General features: G+C 32.0%; 2 protein-coding genes across 2 annotated transcripts; both read right to left on the bottom strand.

Annotated features, from left to right (window-relative positions):
• Positions 1–1203: 1203 nt before the first annotated feature.
• LOC141698595 (uncharacterized) lies at positions 1204–1936 on the bottom strand. Its single transcript, XM_074503322.1, has 2 exons — positions 1694–1936; positions 1204–1620 (listed from the first exon to the last, which is right to left on the bottom strand). The coding sequence occupies exons 1-2, from the start codon at positions 1934–1936 to the stop codon at positions 1204–1206; spliced, it is 660 nt and encodes a 219-aa protein (XP_074359423.1).
• A 6952-nt stretch (positions 1937–8888) lies between these two features.
• LOC141708258 (pathogenesis-related genes transcriptional activator PTI6-like) lies at positions 8889–10645 on the bottom strand. The gene has a single exon (XM_074511776.1). The coding sequence runs from the start codon at positions 10215–10217 to the stop codon at positions 9135–9137; it is 1083 nt and encodes a 360-aa protein (XP_074367877.1). The 5' UTR covers positions 10218–10645; the 3' UTR covers positions 8889–9134.
• Positions 10646–12842: the final 2197 nt, after the last annotated feature.

The following is a 12842-nucleotide window of genomic DNA, read 5'->3' as shown; positions in this document are numbered from 1 at the left end:
TTAAGTGACCTTATCCTGTCTACAGTAGTCTTGAATTGCTTGCAAGCATAGACAATAAATAATTTCAGAGTGTACATATAATCATTCTTTTTCTTAATCAAATAGACCCAAGTCATTCTAGTACAATCGTCTACTATTGTTAGAAAGTACCTGAACTTGCCTCGCGTTTCCACCTTGTAAGGACCCCAAATGTCTGTGTGAATCAGATGGAAAGGCAATGCTGCATGAGATTTACTCAATGAAAAAGGCTGTTTTGTAAACTTTCCCATATGACATGTGACACAAACACTGTCTTGTGTCTTCACCACAGACTTTAGACAAGGGATGTGAAACATTGTTGTATTTGAGGTGTGCCCCAATCTTCTATGCCACAGATTGTATAGACTTGACTCTGCTTGACCTTGAGAATTCTGGCCAACAGTAAAGCACACAGGTTCCTGATCCTTTGTTGCACTATTCACATTAGAGTTTTTCTTGTTTTCTACAAGATAGTACAATCCTTGTTGTTCCAGGCCAATGCCCTTTACTGCCTTTGTTGCTGAATCAACTATTTCACATTTGTTTGGATAAAACATAACATCAGAATGGTTATCCTTAGCTAGTTTATGAATTGATAGTAAGTTATGAGCAAACTGAGGAACATACAAAACATTGAGCATTTTTAAACCATCTCCCAATATTATATCTCCAATGTGTGATTTGAGTTTTTTGACCAGTTGGTAATTTAATAGTAAAGTTCAGAGGGGCTACCTTCACATTAGACAGGAGATCAATAGAAGCTGTCATATGATCAGAGGCTCCAGAGTCTATGATCCAATTTGATTCTTTAACAGCAGATGAATTACCGTGCTTGACCATGCCAGAAAAGGCTATATCTAGCTCATCATCAGTTTCAGAACTCCTCACAGCTTGTAGCGTGCTTTCTGGAATAAATTTTAATAGTTCTTCCAGTTGATGTGGGGAGAGTCCAGCGCTGTTCTCATATTCACCTTGAACAACATTAGCCATCTTCGAGTCTCTAGGCTTGCTTCCTGTCAGTCCTTTGTTTGAGTTCCATCTATTGTGAGTTATTTTGACAAATGGTTTCTTGCCATATTTATAATACCATTTTGGAAACCCTTTGACACTCCAGCAGTGTTCTTGAGTGTGTCCTCTACCTCCACACGCATTGCACAGAAACCCTTTTTCTGCTTGATCATTGGCTCATTTGCTAAACATAACAGACATCTCCATTTCTTGGCCAATACTCAGGACATCTCTTTGATTTTCTTCCTGTTGTATAACCGAGCAGGCTCTTTCCACTGAGGGAAGAGGTGAGAACATCAATATTTGACTTCTTTGAGGAGCATAACAATCATCTAATCCATTTAGAAATTGGAACAATTTTGATTCTTCTCTCATGGACTCAATTGCCATCAAAAACTTTGTCATCTCTTCGGTTACATTAGAAATAGTAGGAAGAATGTGCATAGACTCAATCTCTTCCCACAGAGCACTCAGTGCAGTGAAATATTCAGTAATAGTGGATCCATTTTGTTTTAAAGAAAACAAGTCTTTAGTAAGCTTATACTTTCTGGAGCCATCAATCAAAGAGAACCTTTTTTCTAGCTGTTTCCATATCTGCAGCATTATTGATAAACAAAACATATTTCTTGATAGTATCTGAGATATTATTATGCAACCAAGAAATTACCATATTGTTGCAAGTGTCCCACTGAGAGGCTTCAACAACATCATCAGTACTTCTTTTTATGGTACCATCTACAAATCCCAACTTTCTTTTGGCGCAAAGTTGAATCTCAATAGACCTCTTCCAAGATCTGAAATCTTCTGACCCTTGAAGTTTTGTGACACTTATAGATAGAAGATTATCAGATGGGTGTAAAAACAGAGGGTTTTGCATATCACGGTATGAGAATTTGCTAATACCAGCCATGACTCAATTAAATAAAACATAGTGATTCGAGAAGCAATAATCAAAACACACAAGAACTGAGAACTGAGTTTGGAACAAATGAAACAAGACGCGTTCAAGAAACAACTCTCTAAACAAGCATATGCAGCTCTGATACCATGTAAACAAATAGAAAAATAATATGTAGAAACAATAACTTTAAACAAAGAGAGAAAAAAGCAAGATAATATTTTCCATAAACAGCCACAACAATGTGTGCTCTCAGTCTGCCCATCATAGTACTACTACAACCCCTTTTAATGACTCCAGGGACAACTTGAACAAAAGACTACAGTGCCATTAACAGGTCCTTAACATTAGCATAAACTTGGAGGGACCAGCAAGGATACGACTGACTAACAAAAGAGGTAACAACCTAACAACTATTGTAAGTAGGACAATGAACTGCAGATTGTAACTTATTTGTGACCAAAATATATGCTCCATTATAAACATGAATCATGATGTTAATTTTTACTCAACTTGAATCCTTTATGTCAATTATATCATATATGACTTCACCGAGACTCGGTATATCCGTAGAAATATATGATGGATCGATTGTGTGTAAAGGATAGAAAAGAGGCGATGGAAGTAGGTATTTATTTAAAGGGTCAAGTTCCTTATACATTACCAAAACAAACAACAAATTCAAGTGGTTTATTTAGTTCTGAACCAGAAATAAGCAACAATGATAATAAATGTACCTAAATGTACTATGAATTCAGATAGTAGCAGGAAGCAATTTATGAATTTACTGGGGAACAACAAATATGTAGTACAAAGGTCATCTTAAATTCATATCATCTTCACCAGTACAAGGAGTCCAATAAATACATGAGTAAGTAGTTTTGTGTAAATGGGTCAGCTACCATACAATACGCAACTACCGCAACGTCTTTGAGTAGCCAAAAATAGTTGTTTCTGTTTATGTGGAGAGGGTGCATTTTGGGATACCCCTCACTTGTCTGCATTTTTGACCAACCCGTGAGACCAGTGGCGGACGCAGGAATTTTTTTAAGGGGGGTCCAAAAAAATTTTAGAAAATCATTCTAAGAAGATTTGTATCCATCAAGGGGTCACCATGATGCATCATCAACTGCTCCCCATGATTTATATACAGACTTGCATAAAAAAAGAAGAAGTAAATATAGAAGAGGCATATAGGAAGGAAAGTTAGAAAGATAGGGTTCGAACCCTGATTTTCCATTAGAACCAAAACAGCAACAACCAGCCAGGCTACAGTCACAAGTGATGAATTTTGCATACTACCAACTTATATTTGGAAATTTAGGGGGGGCCAGGGACCCCTCTGGACCCCCCCTAGATCCGCCTCTGCGTGAGACCATACAGTTTTTGCACTGTACACTTCTGAACCCGTCGCACCTGTTTGTCCCACGTACATATTTGCTTTTCTTGTTTTTCTTTTCAGCCAAAAGTTGTAATTATGTTTTTGATCATTTTCTCACATGCACTTAAAAATCTAAAGTTATTCATGGATGTCGGTTTGTCATCAAAGTCTCGGCACTTGTTGCATGAATGTAGGGAAATGTCATACTCCTCCGTCTCTTTGATTTTTTTTACTCATTTCTGTATGCTCCCAAGGTACTTGTAAATAATTTTTTTTTTTTTTAATTTTTTCATTTTAAATATAAATATAAACCTCAATTTTATATATAATAAACTAAATATAAATATTATTGACAAGTACTACTTCCGACCGCATTGAAATGCTTGAAATAATAAAATATCCCTTTAAAATGGGACGGAATTAGTAATTCTACATTAGAGGCTGAAATTGATAAGGTGCATACTTTCATAAAATTTATTAAAATCTTTGTCAAAATCTACTTACCGAGTCCATTATATATTTATGTTGTTGGCATATTGCAAGAATCATCCATGGTCCTGAGTTTACTAGTATACAAGTAAAAATGGAACATTACACAAATACTAGAACAATTTAATTTCTGCAAAAATCAAATGTTTGGGCCAATATATAGATTATAGATTAGAATATACTAACCTAAAACCCGTGCGATGCACCGAGTGCACATAATTTTTTTAATATTACATAATTTTTTGAAAAATACTTGAATTCAATTATTAATTTTGTTCATTTAAAAATTTAAATGATATAATTTCATGATAATTATATAAGTAAACGTATATGTTCATAACTTTTTATAACATTTAAATTTATTTAAAGTGATAACATTGGTAAGGGGGGAATATTATTATAATAAAATTACTATTTTATTGAGGGTAAAAATATAATGTCTTTATTATGTTGGTATCTTAAAAAACTATTATTTTAGCACGGTGATTACTTAATCGATTAACTATAACTATATGAAAGATATTTGAAAAAAGGCAATATTACTGAGTGAACGATATAGTTTATTGATAATTTTATGTGTATTTAAAATAAAATTATGTTTTAAATAAAATTTGATTTTTTTTCACATGAATAGGATACGAATTATACTTATTCTAATATTAATTTAATTTATCTCGGATCAGTGATTTACATTATTTTATTTTAGCCCGATGGCCAATACACCGACCAAATCAAACTAATTATTTTTAGTTTAATTTTTTTTTTAAATTTCGGACCAATAAGATAATTTTGTTTTAGACTAAATAATTAGTATATATGTTTTTTAGTCGATTTGTATTTTTATTTTAGTTTTGTGTTAGTCTGAAACAATTGTATAATGTATTTTTTTATCGTGAATATCCAAGTTCATTGGTATAATTTTTTTAGGAGTATTGATAGGATTATTATTTTATCTTAACCCGAGTCACATTATATATCAACCAAATTTAAAGAATTATATTTAGTTTGTTTAAATTTAATTTAGCCCGAAGTAACAAATTAGAATGATATAGAACTCAATATAAATTAAAATTTAAATTGGTAGAAAAAGTTAAATTTAAAATATAAATTATATTGATATAGAGTTTGATATAAAATAGATATGAAATTAGTAAAGTAATAGAGGAAGTTGACTTGAAGTCAGTTAGAATTAGAATTGAACACGCAATTAGAATTGGAACAATTAAGTAAGGATAATAAAATATTAATGACTACTAAACTTTTAATGTTTTGTGTATTATAATATACTACAGATGTTCATCATTAAATACAGCAACATAAACTAGCAAGATATTTCAACATCCAGATATTATTTGGGTTTTGACTCAATTTTTACCGTTGAACTTAGGTATAATTATTTATAATTTTTATGTTGAGAATTATAAGCAGAAGCTGATGCCCATCCTGTTGCAAAGGTGTCAGCTTTAATCAGACATGGTTAAACATGGAGCCTAACAATTCAAAATTAGACAATACAGATCAACTTGTTGACATTTACAGACTGTAATACTTGCATATGTTCTAACCTATTGGAGCTTTAATCTTTAGGCATTGGAATTCTGTTGTTCTAACCTATTATCCCCCCAGGACAGTACTCTAGCTAGTACCAACTGATAATACTTGTGTTATTACCACTGGGATATTGTACTTTATTTTCCACATTAGCTGCTGCAAATCCCAACTTAAAACTTCCTTTCGTTTCTCCAAGTTATTTAAATGTTTATACAGCTGCGTTTCAGACTCGAATTCTGGATATCCCGTTTAAAAGAGATTGCTTTTGATAGGTGATAACAATTTTATAACACCTTGAAAAATTTAACTGCTGGTAACAGTATGAGTAATATACATGTTTGAGGAACCAGATACAAAACACATGAAGTGGTCCATACCATTTTTAGCATTTTTGTGGTGCCTAATAATTTTGGCTGTCCAGATATTGCCACAGAGCAATACCAGAGGATAATTACAATTAAGTGGACATGTAAATTATAAATACAATTTAATATACAAAAAATGTAATATGTTCATCTACTTGCAATGACTATTGTCGCAATACTTGAGAAAAGCATGAAAAAGTTTAATGTATAAGATCTTATTACCCTACACAGTATCATATATAATTGACCCCCATTAGATTTTGTAGACCATTGTGCTTAATATAGGACCCCAGACAGAATGGTCAATTTTTTTCATGGCAAAATTTCTGATTTTTGTGTCTCCATCTACGCTCCCTCACAAAGTTTCATTTACTTGCGTAAAGCCGAGTTGAGTAGTTTTAATTATTAGGATGATTGTTCTTTACTTTTTAACTCAAACAACTTTAATTTGATTTATAGCACATTCTGTATGATTCCAGCTACTACAAACATCAATTACATTCAAATTATGTATTGTAGTTGATAGTACGGTCAAACTTGGGTATAAATTGGGAGCTATAAAACATATAAATGGAGTACATCTATCATATTATTTAAAGAAAGATATTATTTTTAGAGCAGAATTTATTTTTATTTATAGAACAAAATTGACACTAAAAAATAAAACTCTCTGAAAAGTAAAATGATATAAATGAGCATTATATGCGAGGATATTATAATCTTTTCAATTTAATTTTGTGCAAATAAAAATTATGTTATACAAAGAACATTTCCTTGCTTAAAAGTTTAATTATGAGTATATTTTATCCTCCTCACTCAACAAACAATATGAATTTTTATTTCTAAAACAAAGTTAACGTACAAAGATAAAACTGTATTTGAAAGTAATATATATGAGAGTATTATTTCCCTGATTAAACGTCTAATTCTCAAAGACGAATTTACCCAAGAAAATTGTGAGCGCAAGCATTTTATGGATTTTTGGCTTTTTGGTCAATTTTTCTCAGAAGAAAACAATGAATGCCGCTAGAAAAACTTCAAATTATCTAAAAAAATTAACTTTTGTGGTGGATATTTCATTAAACAGGCAGAGTAATTAAATTCAACAATATATTGCACAATTTATTTCAACAAAGAAGAAGTAATTAATGTTGCTGCGGATATCTTTTTATTCTAAGAACATCCACAAGAGACCCTTAGTACTATTATTTAAAAATATAATAAACAAATATATAGTTTAGAATATTATAAGAGTTGACAACTTCAACAACACTTTTTTCTTTATTTCTTATATATGCTCTTTATTATTATTATTATTATTATGTTAAATTTAATGAAGAACATAAAGAGAGAAAATAAAAAGAGGGTTAAAAATAAAGGAAAATACAAATTTTATTCATAAAAAATTAAATAAAAGATTAGACAGATTCTTTAAAAATAAAGGAGAAGAGTAGCATATCAAATTTTTAAAAAATAATTAGCTAGTTTCTTAGAATAATATTTATATGAAATTTCTAATATTTAAAATTTAAGTATTCATGTAGTTATTGATTTGGAGATTCTCTAACACAATTCACACTTTACAAATATTTTGATGGTGAAACTTTTTATCTTTCCGATTCCTATTTTCAGCCGGGCGTAGGCGGGATACACTTACCCGTTGGTCCGTCTCTCCTATTTCTGGGTATGTTTCATCCTACTAACGACATAGAATATGAATTTGCCTTTTAAAATTGTGTAATACTACTTCCCATTCTCGACGGATAGTCTAAAATAAGAATGTGTTTAGTGTTTATGTTAAATCCCCTCAATGTTTATTTTTGAGGAAAAGGAGTGTGGAATGGAGATATACAAAATATGATTTGGGTTATGTACAACAGTTGGTCAACCAGACAAATGGGAATATATGATGCGCGTGAGATATGTCACCCGTCAATCAAATTAGCAGTTAGTCCCCAGTCGACACGAGATTGATCATTTACCGTAGTAGGAGTATTTGTTTTTCACAACCACGACATAATCATCACCCCATTTTCTTCCTCATCCTTTCATTGGTGTGAATCTCAAGTTTTAGTCCTAGGTTCCGCAGCTATTTAAGTCATCGTTTAATTTACTAATAAAATCCAATGCAGTAAGTAATGCACATTGCTTACAACATTTCATAAATCCTATGATCAACACAACCAAAATTATGAAAGTGACGCAAGTTAAAGTACAAGCTAGTAATAATATTAGGCCCGCAAATATTATTAATTTATCAAAATTATTAATGAACCAAACTTTGTTATGATACCATCAAAAATATTTATGCGAAATATATCTATTTATTAGGACATTCATTTGTTAATTAAGTGAGATTCTACAATATTTGATTTTTGAAAAGTATGATCCGAAAATTACATTTTTCAGAATTATTGTTCATTATTAGATTTCATTCAAGAACAGCCTCATTCTTGATGATCACTCTTCATTATTATAAATACGGGAGGAACTAGGGGATTCGAGTGCGATTTTGCCAATAATCTAAATTTACATAAATTTCACCTTAATTTTTTTAAAATTTAATATAATTTATTCAATCCACCTTAAGTTCATTCCTAGTTTCGCACCCCTGCTTATAAATATTTGATTAATATTTTGACATAGCTATTTTAAAAGTACGATAAATACCCCGAAGCACGGTCAAATTATCTACATTTGATTCCGATAAATACACCAAAGTACTGTCATATTTACATTTGGTCGAACATATTTACATTTGGTCGAACAGGAACACCTTCAAACAGTAACATAAGTTACATAACGATAATATCATCGTCTCTGCTCTTTGCTAAACATAATTAACTCGGGTAAAAAAACTATTCTCTCCATCTCATATTATGTGCTTCTTTAAATTTGTACCGGTTAAATTGACTTAAATTTGACTGAAATTTATTAATAATCTATAATTGAACAAAATAAAAAAATTATATCACCTAAAAGTAGATTTAATCTACTTTAATCTATAATTTTTAGTTTTTTGAAATAATATATGAGTAATATTTAATCGTTAGTCAAAAAATGATAAATTTAACTTTTATAAAAAGAAATGTAAGATGAAGGGAGTACTTAAACAGTAGAATGTAAAAACTTACTGGTAAACAACTGAAACACAAGTCAGAACTCAGTAACTAATCTTATTATTCAAAAAACATGTATAACGTGAAATTCTATCAAAACTCGCGCAAACAAACCCCACCTCACTTCAATTTTAAAGTGCGACCGTACTACAACAAACATATTACACATTTACTATTACTAATATATAACTCCGATATTAAAACTTGGCCGGATATTTAAGCCACCGGTACAAAATTTGTCGGTTCAAAACCAACAATCCGGTAACAAATTACACCGCAAGTATTTAACAAAAAAAACCGTAAATTTAACTCGCCATTAAAACATCGGTAGCGAAAAAATCGCCATTGATGTCTTCAAAATAATCGTCCACTTGAAATAAAGCTGGTGTCCCGATATCGTTGACCCATTGACTTGACATTCCGTCGTCGTTATTTAACCAGTCATTCCCGAAAATAGAAGTGTCGTCAAACGGAATGTTGCTGAACTCGTCCGAAAACGTTAAGTCATCGTCAAAACTTAACGGCGCCGGCAACTGGAAATCAAACATATTGTTAATAAATGTCTCATCTTCACACTCTTGAGCAAATGGGTAAACCGGTTCTTGACAGACCGGTTCACAGTAAATCGGTTCGACCGGCTCATAAACCGGATCGACCGGATCAACCGGTTCATGAGCGGTTGGCTCATTAGCGGAATGACATTCTTCGGCTTCTTCATTAGACTGACTTCTGAACCGCAAAACAGAAGTAGGAGAACAGAGATTATTATTGGACTCCTCACCCGACTCGTAACCCGAAACCGAACCGACATTAACCTCGACCTCCGGTTTTTCTTTAAGAACCGGAGTGACAAAATTAGTTAAAGCATCCGGTCCACGGAGCTTAATAGCAGCATTATCATAAACCATAGCAGCTTCTTCAGCAGTATCATAAGTCCCAAGCCAAAGCCGCACGCGCCGAGCCGGGTCTCTAATCTCAGCCGCCCATTTTCCCCACGGCCTTTGTCTTACGCCTCTAAACTTCCTCACACTCCCATTAGCCGCCGCAGCTGCTGTAACAGCCGCTTTCATCGGCTTGAGCTTAGTGTTAACTCCAATCTCTTTCTTTTTCTTCTTCGCATTCGCATTGGTAGCTAATACGACATTGTTCTTGCAACCCGCTTCAATATTTATCTCGTTAATATATCGTTTAATCCTTTGACGTCCAAACAACTCGTCTTCTTCGTCGCTAGACGAGTCGGTTGCGTCAGGATCAGTGACCGATATTCTAACGATTCTTTTTTCGGGATATTTTTTGGATTTTTTGAGTTGAGGGTTTGTAAGTTTTTTGGTGATGTTGCGGTGCTCAGTGAACTTAATAGGACATAACATGTTGTGATGATGATCCATTTGTGCGTTTTTTTTGGATCAGCTTGTGTGTTTATATTTGGGTTAAGTGACTATATAGGCATTAAAGAGAGATGAGAAAAAAGATGAGTTTGAAGGAGTAGAGGGAATAAAGAGAACAACCGTCGAGGAGAAGCTGAAAATCTGACAAAAGGTGATGAACAACAAAGTAAAGAGAAACCTTACAAGAGCCTTTGAATTAATGTATATATTTGTGTTTGGAACAATGGTTGGCTTTTAAGAAAGGTGGGGAACCTAGTAAGCAGCTATGTTAAAAAGAAGTGAAAAGAGGGACTGGGCGTGTGGGTTTTAAAGGGGAGGGAGGAGGAACAAAAACACCAGAAGATAACGGTGTTTTAAGAGATTCTTTTGTTTTGCTTGAAATGTAAGTCTGGTGAGAAGAGAGTGGAGAGATAGAAATGCACACTAGTTTGATTTTGTGTTACGGGTGTGTACTCAATTTGCTGTTTTTATAAGGACCCATCACCCACCCGGGTTCCACTTTTAGCTCACCCGTTATCATTTTTTATTCTCATCTACTTTACTTATTTTTTTTTATGTATGCACACAACAGATTTTCCAAGAATTCTAATTTCGAGCACATAATATTGTCTTTAATCTTGGCCACATTTTATATGACTCATTTTTATTTTTTGAATATTCCAAACAAATTTAGAATTGGTCCTATTTATTTTGAATTATGCCTGTTTTTCTTTCAAAACTCTTCTCAAAAAATTCATGATGTGATATATTTTAATTACTAATATTTATATAAATATAGAGACCTAATTCAATTAATTTTTTTGCATATGGGTCATTTTAAAATCTCAAGAGTCTCAAGGATTAGATTAAGATTTTTTAAGCATTTAATTTATTTTCTGTGTTTATTATATTTGTGAGAACATGAACATGAGTTCTTTCGTCAACAACATGAACATGAGTTCTTTCGTCAACCTAAATTTTAATATCACTTAATAACCAAACATTCTAAAAACTCAACATATTAGTATAAGACCTTTTTTAAAATTTTATATTAGTATCTTTTATAATAGTATTTTAACAAGATCAAATAATGAAATCGCATAAATAAATTATAGAAATTGTATATTATTAAATATATGTAGAATTTCTAAAACCAGTACAGTAGCCTAATATTTATGATGGTTAAAATATCTTTGGGGGGAGACGGGAGTGTACTAAATCTCTTACCGGACGGTCTGAATTCCGGCGATAACGACCCACTCTGCTCGCCGCATTTTAATCAATGTATGAAAGAATGCCACGTTTCAAACGTGGGCCCTGACAAGGGGGGTTGGTCCAATGAATGTAGTTCAAAGCATGGTGAGTCACACATGCTTATTTTTTTTTCACCTCGTAGTTTGTAATAGCTCACGTGACACCCTGGATGCTCGGTCCCCTATATCATTTAAGTCGGTCAAATTTGAAAATAAAAGGAATTACTTGGTTGCTGCCCAATTCATATGAGAAAAAATCTACTTTTTGACAGTACTGGTAAGTAAATTAGCTGTAAAATTTGTGTTTTAAGTTAGTGCTTTACAGTTGCCTGTAAACAGTAAAAAATGGATAGGATTTGATTTACAACAACAGAGTAACGTGGTGGGCGACATAGAAGAAGCCGCCATTTGCAGGGACAGTTATTTATAATTCAGTATTGGGTACAGATCTCTGGGCCTTGCTCTGTTTCTATAAATGCTTTTTTCGAGACAATTTTTATCCCTACCTTTGGCCTTCTCCGCTTTTATATATGAAATGCACCCTTTTGCTTTATATTTAGCCTGTAACTCATTTTAAAATCTAAATTTGAACATTTATTTTCAAAAATATATTTGGATATAAGTGCTATATTTTTTAAGGGAATTTATCAAAAATAACATTTTTTATGAAAATATTTATAAAAATACAGAGGCGGGTTACATATGGGTTCAATATGAGGTTGAAACGATTGTAGATGTAATTGCTCCGTATTTTTGCAAATATTTTTTATAACTTGAATATTTATGTAAAAATCCTTTTTTAAAGCTCTTGTTTAACTCATTCAAGTTGTACAAAATCGCAAGTATTAACCTGACAATTAAACAATTTTACTATTTCTCACTTGCATTCCAGTTTCGTTCCAAAATAATAGTCACAAATGTAAAAAAAAAATATTTAAATATTTGTATCTTGAATAATTTTAAATTTTAAAATATTTTTCAAAAATAAAAAGTTAGGTAAACAAATAATAATTTTAAAAAAATAATTTTAGCTCATAATAAAAGCTGAAAAATAATTGTTTTTGAAATATTTTTTTAATTTTATTTAGATTAAATGCACTTTGTGTTCGTATATTATGTTGTTAAGCCATTTGGAATACTAAATTTTGAAAACTCTCACCGGGTGTACTTGTACTTTAATCATTTTTATAATTTATCTATTTTGGGCAACCCAGTCAATTTCAATAATTTTTAGAAGAGTATTTCAGTCTTTTTATATTCCTCTTCTTTCCTAAACTCATTTCTTTCATGAATATCAGTTATAACTATGAGCTTAGGGTTACAAACTTTATTTATAAAATCAATGAATGATTTTGAGCTGATCTAGAACAGCTATATTTGCATCTTCCATCTA

Source organism: Apium graveolens, chromosome 2, assembly GCF_009905375.1.
Source record: "Apium graveolens cultivar Ventura chromosome 2, ASM990537v1, whole genome shotgun sequence".
Classification (NCBI taxonomy): domain Eukaryota; kingdom Viridiplantae; phylum Streptophyta; class Magnoliopsida; order Apiales; family Apiaceae; genus Apium; species Apium graveolens.
Note: the sequence above shows the minus strand (reverse complement) of the source record. Positions and strands in the feature narration are given on the sequence as shown.